The sequence below is a fragment of the Callorhinus ursinus genome, unplaced genomic scaffold (genome assembly GCF_003265705.2).
Source record: "Callorhinus ursinus isolate GAN/ISIS: 27379988/994484 unplaced genomic scaffold, GSC_fseal_2.0 scaffold34, whole genome shotgun sequence".
NCBI classification, from domain to species: domain Eukaryota; kingdom Metazoa; phylum Chordata; class Mammalia; order Carnivora; family Otariidae; genus Callorhinus; species Callorhinus ursinus.
The window spans coordinates 2,363,985-2,386,204 of NW_027397096.1; the positions used below are offsets into that span (position 1 = coordinate 2,363,985).

The 22,220-nt window shown below is 47.6% G+C and overlaps 1 protein-coding gene and 1 long non-coding RNA gene across 3 annotated transcripts in view; both read right to left on the reverse strand.

The window, feature by feature from the left end:
• ABR (ABR activator of RhoGEF and GTPase) overlaps window positions 1-21,911 on the reverse strand; it is a 172,003-nt gene extending 150,092 nt beyond the window's left edge. Inside the window, exon 1 of one of the 2 annotated variants that reach the window (XM_025851259.2) lies at window positions 20,714-21,897. In XM_025851259.2, coding sequence (XP_025707044.1) covers window positions 20,714-21,761 — 1,048 coding nt within the window. In that variant the 5' untranslated portion in view covers window positions 21,762-21,897. Of the gene's footprint in view, window positions 1-20,713 lie in introns of both variants that reach the window. The other variant, XM_025851260.2, reaches the window with a different exon arrangement.
• Window positions 15,970-19,445, reverse strand: LOC141370392 (uncharacterized). The gene is made up of 3 exons (XR_012374397.1): window positions 19,188-19,445; window positions 18,063-18,108; window positions 15,970-17,195 (listed from the first exon to the last, which is right to left on the reverse strand). It is a non-coding gene; the product is annotated as an uncharacterized lncRNA (long non-coding RNA).
• Window positions 21,912-22,220: the final 309 nt, after the last annotated feature.

Here is a 22,220-nt window from a genome sequence, read left to right on the forward strand (position 1 = left end):
AGAGGTAGAAGCTCAGCCTGTGTTGGGACTTTCAGGCTGTCACTTGTAACCTGGGTGGAAAGATGTGACCCCAGCCCACTGCCCTCCTCCCCCGAAGCTCAGCAGGGGGAACGAACGTGGGTAAGCATTCCAACTTGGAACCCAACACCTTCAAACACCATGATCACTATCTGGGGGCAGCAAGAGGGTGACCTACATGATTTAAACCACAACCAGCCAAGTGTTTTGCAATAGTAGATCACAATGGACTTCTCTGTATCATCATCCAAGTGTCACTCAGCTTGCTGATGCTGTGTTTGCTCCCGGGGCAAAGGTCACCCTGGGCTGCTTCCTCCCTCTGACGGCTTACTGGCTCCTAACACAAGTGGATTACTTTATCAACTGTCTGGCAACTCCTTATCTACGCACACACAAACTCAAAAGGCTTTTCCCTCCACATTTTACTTAGGAGCACCTAAAGTTCTTAAGTAAATGGGACTTTTTTTTATGGCTTCCTTTTAATGTCAACCTTTGGGGCTGTATGGACAGAAAGGGTCATACCAGACATGTTCCAGCAATTCCACTTCTGGGTATTTACCCGAAAGAATGGAAAGCGGAGTCTCAAAAATATATTTGTAGTCCAAGTTTGTAGCAGCATTATTCAGGATAGCTAAAATGTGGAAGCAACTCAAGTGTCCATCGATGGATGAATGGATAAGCAAAATGTGGTATAGACATACAGTGAAATATTATTCAGCCTTTAAAAAGAAGGAAATTCTGGGTGCCTGGGTGGCTCAGTCATTGGGCGTCTGCCTTTGGCTCAGGTCATGATCCCAGGGTCCTGGGATCGAGCCCCGCATCGGGATCCCTGCTCGGCGGGAAGCCTGCTTCTCCCTCTCCCACTCCCCCTGCTTGTGTTCTCTTTCTCTCTCTCTCTCTTGCTGTGTCTCTGTCAAGTAAATAAATAGAATCTTAAAAAAAAAAAAAAGAAGGAAATTCTGGGGCGCCTGGGTAGGTCAGTTGGTTAAGCGTCTGACTTTGGCTCAGGTCATGGTCCCCGGGTCCTGGGATCCAGCCCCATGTCGGGCTCCCTGCTCAGTGGGGAGTCTGCTTGTCCCCCCGCCCCTAGTGTTCTCTCTCTCTCTCTCAAATAAATAAAAAAATCTTCTAAAAAAATTAAAATAAAATAAAAAGAAGGAAATCCTGTCATGCTACAGCATGAATGAAACTTGAGGACATCATGCTAAGTGAAATAAGCCAGTCACAAAAAGACAAACACTGTGTAATTCCAGTTACATGAGGTACTTACAGAGTAATCACATTCACAAAGACAGAAAGAATGGTGGTTGCCAGAGGCAGTGGGGAAGTGGGGGTTGGGGAGCTATTGTTTTATGGGTATAGTTTCAGTTTTGCAAGATAAAAAGAGTTATGGAGATGATGGTGATGATGGTTGTATAGCATTATAAATGTATTTAATACCACGGAACTGTACACTTAAAAATGGTTAAGATGATAAACTTTATGTGTATTACACTGCAATAAAATTTTTTTAAAAAAAAGGGGATGTGGGGGCGCCTGGGTGACTCAGTCATTAAGTGTCTGCCTTTGGCTCAGGTCATGATCCCAGGGTCCTGGGATCGAGCCCTGCATCGGGCTCCCTGCTCGGTGGGAAGCCTGCTTCTCCCTCTCCCACTCCCCCTGCTTGTGTTCCCTCTCTCGCTGTGTCTCTCTCTGTCAAATAAATAAATAAAATCTTTTAAAAAAAGGGGGGGATGTAATGTAATAGCCTCACCCTGTTTCCCATATTTGATGGCAATTATAATAAAATTTCCTTTTTGATAAAACAAACTATAAAAGTGCACATTAGGGGCACCTGGCTGGCTCAGTCAGTGGAGTGATCGACTCTTGATCTCAGGGTTGTGGGTTCAAGCCCCACGCTGGGTGTAGAAATTACTTAAAAATAAAATCTCTTAAAAAAAAAGTAAAAGAAAGTACACATGAAAAACAGTATAATAGTAACAACAACAACAACAACAACAAAACCCTAGACATTGACCACTACCTCACATCAAGCACTTAGCAAAGCCTGCTTAACTTCAGGGTGCTGGGCTGGCTGCCACAAATCCCCAGGACTGGCTAAAAATATACATTCCAGGTTGTGCCCAGATCCACTGGGATTCCACTTCAGTGGGCTTGGGCACCAGGAATCTGTCTTTTTACAGTGCTCCTGCAAAAGACTCTGACTTGCAGTCAGTTCCTTACCTAGATTATTCTAGAAGTAGAAGAAGAAGAATTTAGTAACTTCCTCAATCATTCTTTCAGGCTAGTCAGTACACATTTGTCAAACACTTAAGACGCATAAGGCTCAATGGCAGATGCTAGGAAAACAGAGGGTAAATAAGAATATGAGTTATTATTCATTGAGTGCTCACTATGCATCAGGCTGAGTACGTACCATGGATTATTTCATTTAATTCTTTTTTTTTTTAAGATTTTCTTTATTTATTTGAGAGAGAGAGTACATGAGCAAGGAGAAGGGCGTGAAAGGGTGAGGGGCAGAGGGAGAGGGACAAGCAGGTTTCCTGCTGAGCTACTGGTCCCGGGACCCTGAGATCATGACCTGAGCTGAAGTCACACGCTTAACCCACTGAGCCACCCAGGCGCCCCACTTCATTTAATTCTTAACAACATTCCAGGAGGTATATGCTATTAACACAGCCATTTTACAGATGAGAAAATTGAGGCACAGAGAGGTTAAATAACTTTTTAAAGTCCTCACAGCTAGTAGTAAAAAATGTGGCTCCTGGGTCTGCACTCTTGACCACCGTAAGCCAGTCCCTACTTCCAGCAAGCCTTGTGAAGTGGGGGGTAACATAGAAATTACCATAATAAGAGGCAGAATGAAACAAATGTGAAATTGAGACACAAAGACAAGTGCGGGGAGAGGAGCCATAGCCGGCATGACAGATTTGGACTCAAGAGGTTTTTTCTACCCTTCTGCCAATCAGCTAAAGTAGTGTGAGATTCCCCAGCAAATCCTTGAACGGAACCATAAAGAATCAGTAAGAGTCAACTCACCTGACCACAAGCAGAGATCCAGAGTTTGTTCTAACACACATCCTTCTTTGAGGTATGACACTAAACAAGCTCTATCTAGGCCCAGAGACCAAGGAAGAGAGCTGGCTATTTCCACCTCTCAGTTTCTAAAACCCCTTGCTTTTATGATGTGTTCGGGGTGTGAGTCAGGTCAGCCTGGGAAGCGGTCAGACAAAACACTGCCGATTCTGTGTTTTCTTTCCATTCTGTGACTACGACTGATTCACCTCAAGACTGATTGGCAGGGACAGAGAAAGCTGTCAGTCAACCTGGGAGCCAGGGAGCAAACTAATAAAGTCTGAATGAAGGTTACTGTGGTCACTGTTCTAGGTCATGAAAGTTCTGTGCTGGCTTCTCAGAGATTGTCTGCCAATTGCGGCAAAGACGCTGTCTTAACCCCACAGGGATCTCACTTCTTCAAAGATGTGACAGGCCCTGTGGTTCCAAAGAAACAAACTGGTTAAAAGAAGGCAGTGTGTGGCAATTTCTATTTCGAAGCGATGTGAAGTGCTGTATAGGACATCTTTTTGTTTCTTTTTTCCTTAATCCTAAAGATTAGCTTTTAAAAGGTCCCTCCTAAAAATGTACTCTGGCTTTCATCAATTTTTAAAATTTATGATATATACACATGATTGTATTATATATACATATACCTCCCTCCACGAGTAACTGCTGTAACAAGCTTAAATTACATACTTTAACCCAACTTAAAAGAAGAAAAGAGATTTAATATTTGAATATCAAAATTCTGATTGTAAATGTCTTTTTTCCTCTAAGTTGGCTGCTCTCTCAATGAATATATAAGCACGATGACTAAGTTGCATGTCTCTCCAAATAAGTAACTCAGATGAAATGTGATTTACTGCCCAAATCTAATTTTGATACCCTAAATCAATGCTCTTATGGTATATGGGAATTTGAAGCATGAAATTAAAAATAAAAAGGTTGGGGGCGCCTGGGTGGCTCAGTCGTTAAGTGTCTGCCTTCGGCTCAGGTCATGGTCCCAGGGTCGTGGGATTGAGCCCCGCATCGGGCTCCCTGCTCCGCAGGAAGCCTGCTTCTCTCTCTCCCACTCCCTCTGCGTGTGTTCCCTCTCTCGCTGTGTCTCTCTCTGTCAAATAAATAAATAAAATCTTAAAATAAATAAATAAATAAATAAATAAATAAATAAATAAATAAATAAAAATAAAAAGGTTGTTTCCCTCCTTGTTCCCGCAGTAAACCAGACAAAAAACAAAAACAAGGCAGTCACCCTCCATGAGCTAAAAGTAGCAACAAGGAAATAAGCCCGGGGAGATGTTGATTTGGGGCATCTTTACTATGACTGTGGTGGTAAAGGTAGCTGAGGGTCCACCAAAGATTTCCGCCCCAGCCCCCTTCCCAGAGCACGGCTGTCGCAGGGAAGCAGCTGCCTGTTAGGTGCCACACTTGCCAGGACCCCTGAGTCTAAGAGGGGACACAGGCCTTGTCTCTGCCAATGCAATGCCAGCGAAAGAAATGGGTATCACTTCTGGGTTAAGAAGAGTTAAGAAGCACGTGTGTCTTCCCTCTCTTGTTTGCCCAGTACCCTCTGAAAGCTGAAAACTACCAGGACCTAGAGGAGGGCCCATGCACAAGAGCCCGGGAGACTGTGTTCTAAGTGGACCACAGGAAGCAAACCTGCGCGTCAGGAACGCCTGCATCCACTGTCACGGGAACCAGAAGAAACTTCAGCTGTTAAACCACTGACATGCTGGAGTTGGTTTGTTACACAGGGTAGCACTATTCTCATGGCTTACTCCAAGGTGCTGAGATTAGGGGCTGGAGGAGGGAGGAAAGACTTATTAGTGAGTGAAGACGCACACTAGGAAAGAACATTTTCTTCTTCCATGGAAAACTCTTAACACAGGGACTGTAATCTCAGATGCCGAAAACACTAGGCCAGTAGCTATCAACACCTAAGCAGCGCTTATGATGTGACAGGCAGCTCTAAGCGCTTACACTAACTCACTCGGTTCTCACCCATTTATTGGGTAAGCTATTAATATAACCCCCATTTTGCAGATGAGGAAACCGGGGCCCACAGGAGTTAAGTAATTTGCTTAAGGTTATACAGCTTGTACGTGGCAGAGGCAGGAGGCCAGGCAGGCAGCCCAGCTCCAGAGTCTTGCTTGTTTGCTACACGATACACACACCCCTCACAATGTGAGCAGAAAACAGGACCAGACGAGAGCTGAGGCGATTAGCAAAATCATGCCCGGTCTGAAGGGGTCAGCCGTCCAGCACGACCTGATGATTTCCACAGGTACCCAAGATCTTCCCATCTTTCAAGAAAAGCCGGAAATCCAGATTTTTATGGAAAGTTCTGGATTTGAAATTGTTTCCCTTTTGTTTTAACCTTCTGCAGCCCCAACAAAGTGCCTGGGCAGACCGCATGTGGCCCAGGGCCGGGCCACCTGCTGCCCTGGTTCTCAGGGTGGCTGTCTCCCAGGGCTGTGCCGTCTCCTGCCTGCCCAAAGGCCCTGGGGAGTTCTGAGTCTGGCAGCCAGAAGGGGAGTCAGCTCTGCAAACAGCAGATCCTTCAGGCCCATGGATATGAATAATTAATTTCTGTTTTCTCACTGCCGGCCCACAAAGGTTACCAACGAGCCCAGCATTCAAGGAAGCAGCTCCGTCCCCTTCTGAGACAATGAGGACAGGCATGGAGGATCCTGGGGGTATTCAGGGAGCCCCATAATGAAGTCCGGAGTGGCGGCCGGGGCTCAAAGGGAGCCCGCGGCTAGCGGCCAGGGCCTGTGTGCGAGCTCCCTGCCTGGCTGCCTTGGTAGGGCCATCAGAGCGTCCGAGGCTCATTAGAGACAGACACTCTGGCTTTCACTGCTATCAGCGGGAGGGGGCTCTGAATTCCTCAAGATGCTTTATAATGAAACAAAAAGGCGCAATTATGCAGCCAAACTGAAGACAAGGCAGCTGCATACAAAGCAGGGCTTTCTCCATAATAGGACCAACCTCAGCGAGACAGTGCAGAGGCCTCACCTTCCTCCCCGGGGCTGCAGCTGTGAGGCATCCATAATTGGATGCTCCGCTGCTCCAGCTCTTGGATTATTCAAACTGCAGGATTTCCCAAAGCCTTGGGTTTCAGTTAAGGATATGCCCAGGCAACAAGAGGAGTCACATACCATTTTTCACCCTTACTATTTCAGCAATACGTATGGCCAAACCAGTAATAACTGTGATGATAATAGTAAAATTAACCAGCACACATTGTATACTGTGTCAGGTGCTTTTCTAAGGGCTTTATATATTATTTAATCTTTACACCAACCTAATTTGATATTGATATCATGTTATTATCACTCTGTCTACAGATATGGAAACTGAGGCACAAAAAAATTAACAGTGAAGTGGCAGAGCTGGGCTTTGAACCCAGGCAATGTGGTCCTAGACAGTATGCTCTTGACCATCATACCAGTGGCTGTTTGCGTTTACGCAGAGCTTACTGGATGCCAGGCGCTGTGCCACATATTTTCTGTACATTATTTCATTTAGTCTTTACAACACCAGGTGAGGTATAATCATCTCCATTGTACAGAATAGAAAATAGGTTTATAGAAGGGTGAAGTGACTTGGTTAAGGGCACAAATAACAAGTGGCCTACATACTAGATGAAAACCCAGATTTCTCTGATTCAAAGCCAGGCTCTTAACTATTACTTGGTCCAGAGTACCAGTTCATCTAACTTACTGGCTCATAAAGGTTAGGCCTGGAAAACCTCTAGTCTAATCACTTTTTTTTTTACAGGTGAGGAGGTGTAGCCTAGAGAGATTAAGAGTTAGTAGTAGGGGGGCACCTGGCTGGCTTGGTTGGTAGAGCATGAGACTCTTGATCTCGGGGTTGTGAGTTGGGGCCCTATGGGGGGTTATAGCGTTCACTTGAAATAAAAAAGGAGGGGCGCTTGAAGTGGCACAGTTGGTTAAGTATCTGCCTTCAACTCAGGTCATGATCCCAGGGTCCTGGGATGGAGCCCCATGTTGGGCTCCCTGCTCAGCGGGGAGTCTGCTTCTCCCTCTGCCTCTCCCCTGCTCATGCTCTCTCTCTCTCTCTCAAATAAATAAATAAAATCTTAAAAAGAAAAAAAAAAAGAGTTAGTGGTGGGTTGTACTCGAGTAACTTTGGCCCCAGAAAGAGCTGGGTTCCAATCCTAGCTCTGTCCTTTATTAGCTGTGTGATTGGGCAAGTGACTCAATGTTTCTAGACTTATTAGTAGAGAATGGGAATAATAATACTCAGTTTCATGGGCGATTAAGGTATGTGTGCAATATATATTCTAATAAACACTCAGCATGGCAAAACCATTTCATTATAGTCAGGTGGTCCCCAAATTACAGATGGATAATTTCAAACTTCTGCTTACAAATCTGCATTTGAAATAATGTGTAAGTGGTGAGTAGGTGGCCAGTATTGGCCCCCAAAGTCTAATTAACAAAGACCTTGAAAAAGTGCACTGCACTTCTGAAACTTTTCTGAGCAGCACCCCCATTGTGCAAAATCCCCAAGGAAATCACATTTATCAGAGATCTCAGCACTCAGATGTTTAAGCCTTCTACCCTCACAAATAAAGTGAATATACTACCAGATCAATGACATTGTGGACAAGACAGGTTTCCATGGTTTTTAATTCTAGTATCCTTTTCATGATGTTAGTGATTTCATGATTTTGCACCTGGAACAGTGGACCATGCTGTGATGGCATGTTTGGTCCTCTGGCACAAACATCAAGATTGGTGATGTACATTTAGTTTCATTTTGGGATTCCTATTTTTGGTTGCCCAGGCTGGTTATTTATCAGGATATGCTCATGTGACCAGCATCCAATAATAGTCTCAAACCCTAAGACTCAAACAGACTCCCTACAGACTCCCTACAAACTCCCTACAAGCTACTCCCCACTCATTGGGAGTAGATATTCCACCTATGTCGTTGAGTTTGCTTTTAGAGAGAGGGCACTCCCACACGGCCTCAGGCAAGGAAAGACATCAAAGTCTATGCTGGATCTCTCTTGTGTCTGTCCATACATATATTTTTCTTTTTTTTTTTTAAGATTTTTTATTTATTTATTTGACAGAGAGAGACACAGCGAGAGAGGGAACACAAGCAGGGGGAGTGGGAGAAGGAGAAGCAGGCTTCCCGCCAAGCAGGGAGCCCGATGCGGGGCTCGATCCCAGGACCCTGGGACCATGACCTGAGCCGAAGGCAGATGCTTAAAGATTGAGCCACCCAGGCGCCCCATACATATATTTTCTTGCTGCTCTTGTTCTGTATCCTCTGTAAAAAAAATCTTAGCCATGAGTATAATCTTCTATTGAGTCTTATAAATTCTTCTAGCAAATCACCGAATAAAACAATGGTGAAACAATTTAGCCATTTCTAACATTGTTTTTCACATTTTTGAGACCCACCCTCTGATATATACCCACAAACAGCTATGGCTACCCCTTGGTCTTAGTGACCAACTCAGAGGTTTGTTTTGTTTTGTTTTAATACAGGTTCAGGGTGGAGCCTGAGATCCTGCATTTCTTTCTTCTTTTTTTAAATAGGCTCCATGCCCAATGTGGGGCTTGAATTCATGACCCTGACATTAAAAGTCACATGCTCTACTGACTGGGCCAGCCAGGTGCCCCAGGAGCTTAGAGGTTTTGAGGAAAATACTTTGATTTCTGAAGCTCCAAAGAGCCATTCTTCTTTATGAATGTAAGTCAGATATTTGTATCAGTCAGGACAAACTAGGTAATGCTGTAGTAACAAAGAGCACCAAACATTTCAGTGGCTTACAATGACAGTGGTTTATTTTTCACTCAGTACATGTCCACTGAAGATTGACTGGGAGTTCTGCTCTGTACTGCCCTCCCTCTAGGACCCAGGCTGACTGAACAGTCACCATCTGTACATTCCAGTAGCAAAGGGAAAAGAGGTCTCATACCAGCATTAAATGCTCTGGGGCAGAAGCTGCACACATCACTTCCATTCAAACTCACTGGTTAGAACTAAGCAACGGTCTCTACCCAATTTCAAGGGAACCAGGAATGTAATCCTACCTACCATGCTCCTGGAAAGCAAGAGGGAATCAAAATATTTAGTTTACAGTCCTAACGACTAGCACAGGTCTCCATTAGTCAGGTTTGGAGTATTATCTTTCTCTTGTATTGTCCACCTTCAGGAAACAACACCCTCCCATAGCAGATTCTGAACTGGTGGGCAGGCAGACAGGAAATGCACATGTCAAAATCTCCTCTGGCATAACATAATAAAAAATAAAATAAAAATAAAATAAAAATAAAATAAAATGTTAAAAAAAAATCTCGGGGGCATATGAAGTTTGAAAATGGCTTCAGGAAGAAAAACCACAGCCCTTGAGAATAATGGTTCTAGAATGTGTCTTATCAGCTCGTCCTACTGGCCCCCCAAAAAAGAGGAGAAGGGGGAAGAAGAGATAAAGATAAAAGCAAAGAAGGGGTGCCTGGGTGGCTCAGTAGGTTAAGATTCTGACTCTTGATTTTGGTTCAGGTTGTGATATGAGGGTCATGAGATGGAGCCCTGCTTCTTGGGGCTCAGCACTCAGTGGGGAGTCTGCTTGAGATTCTCTTCCTCTCCCTCTGCCCCTCCCCCCAACTTGCACACATTCTCTCTCTCAAAATAAATAAATAAATCTAAAAGCAAACAAGAGGAAGAGGAGGAGAAAAAAGTAAAACGTCTTTAAATGCTGAGAGACCCCAACAGTCTGCCCAGTCTGTCCAAATCCCACAAAATTCTTGAAAAGACACAGTCATTCTTTTATTTGTTTAACAAATACACCAGGGCCCCTGGGTGGCTCTGCCTTCGGTTCAGGTCATGATCCCAACGGGGAGTCTGCTTCTCTCTCTCTGCCCCTCCCCCCACTCGTTCTCTCTTCTCTCTCTCTCAAATAAATAAAATTTTTAAAACAAACAAACAAACAAAAAGCCTCCAAATACAATACACCAGCATTGTGCTAGGGGCAGGGAGACTAGAATTTTAAAAAGTAGTCCTTTTCTAACACACGGAAGCTTTAAGGGTTTAGAATCCCGTGGGGGCAGACAAAGAGGCAAACGTTTTTAAACCGTATTATAATTGCTCAAATGAGCAAATGTACAAAGTGCAAGGAAGAACTGTGTGACCAACATTGGGCTGGTTTTCCAAAAGCCAATCAGTCTCCTCTCCTTAATGATCTTTACACAGAGGCTGAAGAGCCGACATCCCGGGTCCCCCCAGCCCTCCCTTCAGCTAATGATGGCCCTGTGAATTTGGCCAATAGCATGAAAGCAGCAGTTGCTGGGTAGGGCTTGAGGGAAAGCTTTTTAAAGGGACATCCAGTATGATCACTACAGTCCTCTGCACCCTACTCCCTCTCTGAAACATGAGCACACATCTGGTGATGCAGCAGATTTTTTTTAACCCTGAGGCAACAGGCAAGAGGACAAACACCTTTCTGCTACATAATGGGGAAATCTGGGGCCCTGACTACACTGCTAAGCCAGTCCAGAAAGCCTACCTCTGGAGTTCTTAGGACTGGAGGAAGACAAATCCTTCTCTGGTCAAGTCATTGCATTAGTTTCTATTGCCATTAACAAATTATCACAAATTTTGCGGCTTAAAAAATACCAATGTATAGGGGAGAAGTCTGACAGGGTCCGACACTGGGCTAAAATCAAGGTGCTGGCAGGGCTGGGTTCCTTTCCAGAGGCTCTAGAAGGTAATTAGTTCCCTTTCCTTTTCCAGCTTCTAGAGGCTGCTCATACTGCTTGGCTCAAGGCCCCCTTCCTTCCTCTTCAAAGCTAGCAACAGTGAGTTGAGTCCTTAGCACTTTGCATCACTCTGACCTCTTCTACCTCCTTCTTCCATTTTTAAGACCTTCATTACTACATTGGGCCCACCTGGGTAATCCAGAATTATTTCCCCATGTCAAGGTCCTTAATTTTTTTTTTTTTTTTTGGAGCCAGACAGAGCGTGCCCAAATGGTGGGAGGGGCAGAGGGAGAGAGAGAATCTCAAGCAGACTCAATGCTAAGTGCGGATGTGGGGCTCAATCATATGACCCTGAGATCATGACCTGAGCTGAAATCAACAGTCAGACACTTAACCAAGTGAGCCACTCCAGGGCCTCTCAAGGTCCTTAATTTGATCACATCTGCAAAGTTTCTTTTGCCCTGTAAGGTAACATACTCATAGGTTCCAGGGATTGGGACCTGAACATATTTGGGGGCCATTATTCTGCATACCACAGTCATTATGGCAGTTTTCTCTTATCTGCAGCCAAGTGCATGCCTAACTGACACCCAGCTCTCAGGTCTACCGAGGAAAGCAGGGGAGGCTTTACGGATGAAGTAGCCTCCTAGCTGAGACCTGAGGGATGCACAGTCATTTGTCCTATGGGCAAATATGGAAAGGGCATTCCAGGGAAAGGGTGTAGCACACAGAGGGGAACAAGTATGCAAGATATGTTTGGAAACTACAAGCAGTTCAGTATTGCTAGAGCGTCAAACGTCTGACTGTATGGGGTGGGGGAGGGTGAAGATGAGGGTGGACCCCATCACAAATGGCTGGGTACATTTGCATCTAAGAAGCTCCAATTTTACTTTGTAGGTGGCAGAGAGTCATTGAAGAATGCAAGCAGGGGGTGCATAATTAGATTTAGGGGCAAGAGCAATCCTGTTGGCTTTCATGTGGAAGCCATGGGGAGGGGGGCTGGAGGAGACAGGCTGAGGTCAGAGGCAGAACAAGACGTTATTGCGCTGGTTTACATCAGGGGCAATGAAATCAAAGTCTAGATATTCATGAACGTTGTTGGAGCACCTCCTATATGTGCTGTGACATTCTGGGGCTACAAAGGCAAATAAGACACAGGTCAGAGCAAGGACGCCTCTCACCCTGCCAACCACAACCCCAGGGCAGGAATGACGGGTGCTCGTGGAACTCAAGTTGGGGGTGTTCTGCCCCCCTACCCCAAGTCCAGGAAACAGAGACAGGGTGGGGTGCGGCCCGGGGGCGGGGGGAACTCAAAGGGGCACCAGGACCATTGCAATGACGGGAAAGCAACTGAAGAAGCGATGGCCCTTTCCTGCCCCTATCTCACCGAAACGTGCCCTGATGTCCCCCCCAAATCGGGCCTAGTTATTTTAAGTCACTGCATGGGGTGAGTTAGAAGAGGAACTGGTGTGGTTACAGGAGAAGCCTAGGACTCAAACACTGCCCCCCCACCCCCCGCCACAGACGGAAATGGTCAGCATTAGAGACTAGGGATGGTCGCACAACTTTGTGACTTTACTAAAAACTCATGACTTTAAAGGGGTGAGTTATATATGATGTGAATTATCTCCCAATAAAAAGAACTAATTTTTTAAACAGGAGAAAAATAACCCCACCCCTGAGCCCTAAGGGAACCTGGGGTTGTGAGGTCACTGATCAGAACCTCAGTTTCCTCCTCTGCCAAATGAGAACAGTGGTAAAGAACAGTAGACTGTTATATGTGATCATATATTATCATATGTGTGATATATTATCATATATGCGATCATATATTCTCACATATATGTGATCATGCAAGTTAAACTCTTAACATAGCGCCTTGCAGGTAGTAGTTGCTAAACATATTCAGGTTCTTCTCCTCTTAAGTGCCAACGAAATTTTTAAAACAATCATTTTCTCAGCAGCCACAAGATGTGACATAAGCTCTAGGCAAGCTCCCTTCAGACAGCCTCGTCTCAGGCTGACTAGAGAATGGGAAGACAGCGACAGGAACCAAAGCCCACACTCACTGCAGAAAGACTCAAGGTTGAGTCTGCAGCTGTGCGGTGCAGAGATATTGAGCAAGACTCGCGTGGTGTAAATACAGCTACGCAAAGTGGTGGTAAAGAAAATCAGGTGGGCACAGAGATTTCTGCTTATAATTCTAGTTTGGTATACAAACTCGTCCGATTTCCAAAACAGCCAAGCCTGCCCCCACACCTGGACAAGTCCATGTGGCTATACAGCACAGCCCTGATGTTTGGAGATGACCCCATGCCCCATGCTCCTCAAAACCACAATGAGCCAGAAACAAGCCCTACACAACCAGAATTTTCCAGCCTAGTACCGAGGCAGGTGATTTATTTTTTCACCGAACTTCCCATTTGTGATATTCCAAAATCAACCAGGTACTTATCAAGTGCCTGTCCTGTGCCCAGCCCTGTGAAGGATACTGTAAGGGAGGAAAAAAGAGGCATAAGCTGGGGTCCTGCTCTCAAGCAGCCAAGCTAACCTGTGAGTTGGAAAGCAACACTTCACAGTAAACATATAAAAGGCATTGTGCCTTGCACAGAGCAGTGGATCAGTCATCATTTGTTCGTTGGGTCAATGAATTAATAGAGGGCACAATAACAAGACAATTGTGTGAATGTGGGGCTCACTCTAAGAACCACAAGATGGGCTGGAGTAGTTGGAAAAGGCTTGTGCCAGAGGCTGCTAGCTGCCTACTCAATATCAATTCTTCCATTTTTCCTTGTAACAGAGCCCCTATTTTATTTGAGATGGCCGTATGCCCAGATAAAATATTACATTTCCCAGCTTCCCTTGTAGCTAGAGGGTGCTAATGAGATCTAATTGTTAGGAGAGGCTACCAGGAAAGTGCCTTAAAAGGCAGACCAACAGCTGCCACTCACTCATGTGTCCTTCCTCCCTTTCTTCTAATTCTCATCTGAAACATGAGTGTGATGGCTGGATTTCCAGCAGCTATTTTGGACCATGAGGCAACCTTGAGAGAGAAAAGCATGAATACAAAAAAGCCCAAATTCCTGATGATCATGGAGTCACCATACTCTCCCCGGACTGCTTGCTTCTGGCATTCTTTTACTTGAAAGGCAAATAAACCTCTATTTTGCCTAAACTATTTTTGTGGGTTTTGTCATATGCAGCAAACCCATATCTTAACTAACACAAGTTTCCACAGAAAAGCCAGGCTTTAAAGGAAGAGTTGGTTTTGTGACTGGGTGGGCGGGGATGGAAGGGCATCTCAAATGCCAGAAAGAGCAAAGGGAAAGACACTGGCAGGAGTGAGCATTGGCTGAAATCAAGTGGGTAAAGAGTAGGAAATAAAGAGAAGCCAGATGATGGTTTTGTAGATGTCAGGGAAAACAGGGATTGATTGGGGAAGGACCAGGGACCACAAAGCAATAAGAAAGCTTGGGGTGCCTGAGGAGCTCAGTCGGTTGGGCGTCCAACTCTTGGTTCCAGCTCGGGTCATGATCTCGGGGTTGTGAGATGGAGCCCCATGGCATGGCAGGCTCTGTGCCCACCAGGGAGTCTGCTTCTCTCCCTTTCCTGATCCCTCTGCCCCTCCCCACACACACGCTCTCCCTCTTTCTCTCCAAAATAAATAGATAAATCTTTTAAAAAAGAAAGAAAAAAAGGAAGAAAAAAGCTGTCTCCCTCCGAAGGAGCAAAACACCTGTGGACCTGGAGGGAGAACGAAAGGAGAAAAAGAGGCAGAAGAAGAGGCTGGGGGAACTTCATTACATGAGGAGACAGGAGTATGAGCTGTGGCCTGGACTTAGAACAGTAACAACACCACCACGCTTTATTAAATGCTTATGTGCCTGGCCCTGGGCTATGCACTCCCCACACACTTATCTCATTTACGCTTCACGACACGGCTATGACATAGTCCTATCATCACCTGCATCTGGCAGACAAAGAACCTGGGGCTTAGAGAGAGTCAGTAACTTACCCAATGTAAGCCTCACAACCCTGGAAGCTGGCTCCCAACAACTCCATTTGTCAGATGAGGAATGTGTTTGTCCACAACCCTGGAAGCTGGCTCCCAACAACTCCATTTGTCAGGTGAGGAATGTGAAAGCCAGGAAAACCGGTCAAGATCCTGATTTTCAAACATAAAGATCCAGAACCAAGTATAGAGTCAATTGCGTTTGTGAATACTCTCTTAACCAGAAGAAAAACAAATAGATGAGGAAAAGAAAAGTTTTGAGTCTTGGTTGTGTTTACTATGTGTAGAGGAGGAAGGACTTGTTCAACAAAGCCACCCATACTCCCTGGCTGGCTGGTCCAGTGCTCCTGAGGTATAGATAGTGCTAAGATTGCGGAAGTGAGGGGAGGATTGGAAGTAAGCACTGAGAAACCGAGCAAACAGTGACACAATGTCAACTCCAGGGATAAATGAATCACAGCCAACCAGCGGCTCATGTGTCTCAGAGAGTGTTTTAATATCTTTCCACACCAGGGAATGGAAAAAAAAAATTATCACAACTAAGGCCGAAAACTCAATACTTTGAATTAAGTTATTCAGATACAACCACTGAACACAAGGAATTCTTCCTGGAGCTAAAATCTCATCAGTCACTCGAGGGAAGGGGGAAGAAACCCATCCGGTTACAAATGATTTAGGTAACATGAGTACCTAATAGGAAGTGCACTGCCCATGCAGATTAAAAATAAAAAAAATCTCCTTTGGGGACGCCTGGGTGGCTCAGTCAGTTAAGCGACTGCCTTCGGCCCGGATCATGATCCCAGGGTCCTGGGATCGAGTCCCACATCAGGCTCCTTGCTCAGCGGGGAGCCTGCTGCTCCCTCTCTCTCCTTCTGCTTGTGCTCTCTCTGTCAAATAAATAAAATCTTAAAAAAAAAAAAAAATCTCCTTTGGCAGCCTGGCAGAATCTGATGGCAGGGCCTCCCAAGTTCAGAAATCTAGAATTCTAGAGCTGGCTGAGGACAGCACTACATGTTGGAAGTTAAAGAGTGTGATCTTTGTAAGACTGCCCTGAGTTCAAGCTGATTCCATCACGAGCTGTTTGACTCTGGGTACATTTCTTTACCTCTCCTAGCCTCAGCACCTTACCTGTAAGATAGCACTAGTAATTTCCACCCCCTGAGATGGCTAGGAGGCTAAAGGAGGTGGCCTACTGTTCCTGTCACCATGACGCTGACAGAACTTAGGTCTTCAGAGTTCTCTGCTTCAGATTCTAGGAGAGAAAAGGCCACAGGACAATGGAAAGAGCCTCGTCCTGGCTCATGAGCCCAGCCTTGAGGGTCATAAGCATGTGACCTTGAGGTTACTTTTAGGTCTCCGGGGCTCTGTCTGGAGAGGGGCAGAAGTAGACGTACTCTAAGATCTCTTCCTCTTCTAGACTCTTCAATGTCACTAAGATCCAGATGAACAGTCCTTAGTCATTCATTTCAGGATGTACCAAGTTACCTGATAGAAAGCTGTTTCTTTATCTATCCCAGGAGCCAAAGAGTTAGGGAGAACCATAAAGGCAGGTCACCGACTTTTGCAGTCTTGGGCCTTAACACAGACCTGGCATGAAGTAAGACCTTGATAAATTCTCGTTGAGTGGAGCAGATGAATGAACAAAGGAAGGATTTCAAGGGCCAGCCAAAACAGAGAACACTTGCCCTCCACTGAGCAAAGTTTAAGGCAAGAAGAAAATGCTGCCAATTTAAAATACTAATGATATTTATTTTGTCATCCGAACTACAACCAGAATATCTGATGAATCGTTTGCCAGTCAAGAGGATGCCTGATGCTGAAAAGCCACCTTTGGGCTTTGCTAGAAGAGTGTACTTTGGTGCAAAAGGAGTATAGATGTGGCACAGGGGAGGCCACAGCCTCCCGAAGAGAGGCAGAAGCCCCGAGAAGGAAATGTCGACCAAACTCTATGGCAGGAGGGGTAAGGAAGCATGTCACCACGTGGCCTCCGCATGTGGACATGAAGTTGTGTCTGCCCAAGAGTGCCCCGCTGAAGAGGGGAGATCTAAAATACAGCAGGTGGTCTGCTCCCCTGTGAGGCCAAGTCCACCCAGGAGCCCCATGGGTGGGCAGCAGCCCTGAGGGTTGACCCCAGCAGCAGATGGACAGGGGTCTGCTGGGGACTTCAGCAATGAAGCAAATCACAATAATGTACACAGGGGCGCCTGGGTGGCTCAGTCGATTAAGTGTCTGCCTTCGGCTCAGGTCATGATCCCAGGGTCCTGGGATCGAGCCCCAAGTTGGACTCCCTGCTCAGTGGAGAGCCTGCTTCTCCCTCTCCTTCTGCTGCTCCTGTTGCTTGTGCTCTCTATCTCTCTTACGCACTCTCTCTGTCAAATAAAGAAATAAAATCTTTAAAAAAAAAAGATTAAAAAAAAAAAAGAACTGGCATTCTAACTTATACTCAGGGTTGGCTACTATGTGTAGAAACAGATCCAAATGTGTGTCTTTGGATGGGAATCTACCTTTCATAAGAGAAAACAGACCTTTTCCAAGGAGGGGGGCATCTCTCCCTCTGGGCCTTTTTATGTAGCTCTCACGTGGCTCTCTCTCTCCTTAAGACCTCGAGACTCAATGGCCCAATAAAACCCAACCTTCAGTTGAGGATCTCTGAATACAAATAATGGGCATGATTGCTAGTGAAGGAAAAACACGAGGGCCAAGCCAGAAAGAGAGCATCATGAGCCAAGACTTGGCCCTGGGTCCTGCCCTGCTCCTGGAAGTTTCTAGAAAGAGCCAGAGCCAAGCTAGGAAAAAAACACATGCCTCATAGAAAACCAAACCACCTGTGATTCGGAATGGCCTGGGAATGAGAATCTTATCTTTGAAGCATCAACTCAAAGAAGATGACCTGTAGTCATGGTTAGTTAAGTAGGTACCGTGGGTACCTACGATGTGTCAAGACGTGTTCAAAGCCCTTTAGAGACAAAATCCCATTTATTACTTATATCAACAGTATGATATAAGCAGGGCTTATTAGTCTCATTTTACAGATGAGGAAACCAAGACACAGAAAATTCAAATAACTTCTTCCAAGTTCACATGAGCAGTCTAGCTTCAAAGCCCATAGTCTTTATCAGCATTTTCAAACCTTTTTGTCCAATCCACAGCAAGAAATACATTCTACATCAGGACTCAATATTCACTCACACATTTATACATAAATGAAACAAAGTTTTAAAACAGAAAATACTCACCATTACAACGGGCAATTCACTCCCATGTTTTCTCTTCTATTCCATCCTATTAAAAAATATATCACTTGGGCGCATGGTAGCACAGCCGGTTAAGCATCTGCCTTTGGCTTAGGTCACAATCTCAGGGGCCTGGGACTGAGCCCTGCATGGGGCTCCCTGCTCAGTAGGGAGCCTACTTCTCCCTCTGCCCCCCCCCATTGTGCTTTTTCTCTCTCTCTCAAAAATAAATAAATAAAATCTTTAAAAAATATATCACTCAACAAATATTTATGATAACCTAATATGTGTTAAGACACTGTTCTAGGCTTTGGGGCTATGTCGGTGGATGAAAAAGATAAAAATCCTTGCCCTCTTGGACCTTGCATTTTACTGGATAGAGAGTAGATAAGATCAACATGCAAAACTGTAGCATCTGAAGTGGTAATCTGGTGAGTGCTATGGAGAAAAATAAAGCACGATGGCCCAGAGTGGCTGAGGAAAGCCTCTCGATGCTTTCATTCCCCACTACACTGATTTCAGTGGGCTGTCACCCACCGGGTGAAAAGCCCTGCCCTTAGTCCATACACTCTAGTGACTCTCTCATCCACTCTTAGTCCATCCACTCTAGTGGCTCTTTCTCCAAGACCGTGTGCACATGCACACATGTACGTGATTGGGTGCACATGCGTATACGTGTATAGGCATGCATGCACGTGTGCGCATGCGTGAATGCATGTGCATGTCCGCCCCAGTCACTTCCTCATGGAGGAAGGCAGGGAGGCTTTGGAGGTAGGGCCCCGACAACAGCTGTCTGGGGGGGGGGGGGGGGGGGGTTCTATCCACAAGCCAGCCCTGCAGCGGGGTTCCGGAGTGAGGCCTAAAATACAGCCCAGGCACCACTAGCCAAAGCCACAGAAGTGCCAGACATGTGACTGGGCCGGAGCCTTTAATCCAGAGGGATGAGAATCTTTTTATCATTGGTCCACCCAGAGCGGGCACCTTTTGTAATTCGTTAGTCCAGAGGGAATGCTAATTCCTAATCCGCATCAAGATGCTCTTTGCGCTAGAATGCCCTTAGGGAGAGAAGAGACAGCCGCACAGAAATAAAAATAACTCCCTGGGGAAAATCCAGTGCATTGGGCATACCTGAAGGGGTGATTGATGTGGGTCTCCAGGAAGATGGGATTGGAGTCAGCTCTGAAGCTGCTCTGGGCCACTTGTGTAGCTGCCATTCAGTATTTGGAACTTGGCACTAGAGTGAAATCTTCAGACTCTTCCCTTAAGTCAAAGGGGCACACAAAAATGTTACTAGCATGGGCAGCAAAAGCATTACCTATGGGAAAAGCTGCCAATCTCTGCTAATGAATAAGTGTAATTGATCATAACAGATGACTTGATGGACCTTCCAAATGTGCTTTTAGCAAAGTGGACAGTTTTTCATTCAAATGCAAACTCACCCAGATAAGATCTAATAATGGAGATTTTGGAACAATCCCAGCATCAGTGATTACTTTTTTTTTTTTTTCTCCTTCACAGAGCAGGAAGGCATCTTAAGTTCCTGATCACGATTTGACCCAGCCAGATATCAATTTATGCTTTCCCTATGACTGAGGAGACTCTGACGATTCCAGGGGCAGCAAAGGAGCAGTCACAGGCCCTCCTCACATCCCTATCTGTCCTTTCCTCCTCAGCCCCATTCCCACTCCCTGACCTATGAGGATTGGGTGGCTGGGAGACATTCAGTTCCATGCAGTCATCCATTTATTCAAGAAATATTTAGTGAGCACTTACTATGTGCAAGGCACCATACTGACTGCCACAAGGGGATTCAAAGATGTCTAGGACCAGGTCCTGTCCTAAAAATAGAGGGCAGATGTCAGGGGAAACAACAAATGACAGAAGCCCCGAGTGGGGCTCTCAACTCACTTCAGCAAGCACTTAATCTTTCTGAGCTTCAGCTTTCTCCTTTGTCAAACGAAGATATTGTGCAAGACATGATCTCTGGGCACCAAGCCAGCTTGAAAACTATGACTCTATGCCCTCCCATTCCCACTCAGGCTCCTGGAAGCTGACAGCTCAGGTGCAGCCTTCTAGGAAGGGGGCAGCCAGCAAAGGGAGGGGGCAGTGAGGATTATGTACCTTTCCCTGAGTGACAGGATGTTTCAGTTTGGCCAGAACACAAGATAGAGGCTGGGAAAGATGAGAAAGAAGTTCGGAGAATTACATGCAAGATTTAAACTTTCACATCAAGGAATCTGGGGGAAATGGGGAGCCACTGTAGTTTGTGCAGAGTAAGGTACTATCCTGTGGTGCAAAGGAATCTGACCGACCTGTGGAAGATGAGTTGGAGGGAGGGAGGGCGGTGATGTTACCATAGTCAGAGCATAAGGGCTGAGGCCCGAAGTGAAAGATCCTCCCGTGGTGTAGCCCAGCACACCATTCCATCACCTCCTGGCATCGCCATACTGCTTATTTTCATAAACTCGCCCAAGGCGAAATCATGTTGCACTATCTTTTTTTTTTCCAGTTCTACAAGTGGTTTCAAGGTAAACATAAATTTTATCTCCCTTGGGATTCCCAAGCGCCTGAGGTTAAACATGACCAACAAGGTGTGCCAGGAAGGGGGGCAGAAAGGGGCCAGGAGCCCCCGGGATGAGCGAGGGTGCGCCTACCTGCAGAGAAGCCGTCCTCGTGGTCCGAGCTGTTGTGGCTGCAGTCACTGCCCCTCTCGGGAGAGCTGTGGCTGGGCGAGTCCCGCTCCTGCACCCGCAGGAACCTCTTGCGCCGCCACGGGGGGAGGTGCTCGCGAGCCCCGCGCCGGGGGTGCTCCTCCGCCGCCAGGGGCGAGCTCCGCCCGTCCTTGGCCTCCGCCTCCAGCTGCTCCAGGTCGCGGCTCCGGAGCTGGGGCCGCCAGCCCCCGGGGATCAGGTGCATCCAGCGATGGGGGCTGCCCGCCCGCCCCGGCTTTTCGGCCTCATCGCGGGCCCCGAGCCGGCAGGGGGCCACGAGTAAGTGGCCGAGGACGAATTTCTCGTTCCAATCCACCATCTCGAAGTCGTGGTCACTGCTGTTGCCCCCATCATCTGCGACCGAGGCGTCCGGCTCGCCCTCCTCCGAGCCCCGCCCCGCGCGGGTCCCGGAGGACGACTCCTTTCCCTGGGCGCTGGGGACTGTATCATCGTGGCCGGGGGGCGCGTGGTCCTCCTGGGGCCTGAAGAGGAGGCGAGGCTGCTGCAGCTGCTGGTGGATGGCGGCGGTCAAGGTGCGCACCGCGCCCCCGGCCCCGGCCGGCCGGGGCCAGGTGGGAAGGTCCCGGCACGCGGAGGGAGGAGTCTCGGCCTTCGCGGCCACCCCCGGGGCCGAACGCCAGGGGCCTGGGGGGTCTCCGCCGCCGCCCGCGGCGCCCTCCTTCTCGAGCGGTGGCGGCGCCCGCTCCGGCCCGGCCGGCGCCGGCTCCTCTGCCCAAGCTCCCGGGCTGTCGCCGTCTCCGCCCTCCAAGCGCCCGCAGCCGAGGTCCCGCTTCTCCCCGGCCAGGGCCGCCTGCAGATAGGAGACTTTGAACTTCTCCTCAGCCAACACCTGTTGCAGCCGCTTCAGGTTGAGTTTGCAGCGCTCCAGCTCCCGCTCCATGTCCAGCACCGAATCCAGCCGCATGACTGGTGCCTCCTCCCCGGGGAACTCGGCCTGCCAGTGGCGCTCAAAGTCCTGAGGGTCCCACATGGCGGCCGCCCCTTCGGGCCGCCCGGGCCCGGCTCCGCCGCGCGCCCCGGGCTGGGGTCGCGCCGGGCTTTTCCCGGAAGCCCGCGCTGGCGCAGTCGCCTGCTCTTCACTTCAGCTCCAGAAGAAAATAGAAAAAATAAAAGTTTTTCCCCTTCCGCCCTTGTGCCTTTTTTTTTTCCCCTTCTTCTGGGTTTCGCCTCCCTGACGTAAGCGGCCACCCGCGGCGGAGGCGGGCGTCTGGGGGCCCTGGGCCCGCCCTGGGCCGGACGCGCCGAGCCGGCGGTCTGCACCTCCTGCAGCCCCGCCGGGCGCCTCGCGGGCTGGGGGCTGCGGGAGAGCCGCGGCGGGGGCGGAGCCTCGGTGGCGCCCGGCCGGGACCCCGCTGGCGCGCCCCGGAGCGGCGCCCGCGACGCTCGGAGCGGACCGCTGTAGGCGGGGCTCGCACCTTCCCCGCCGCCT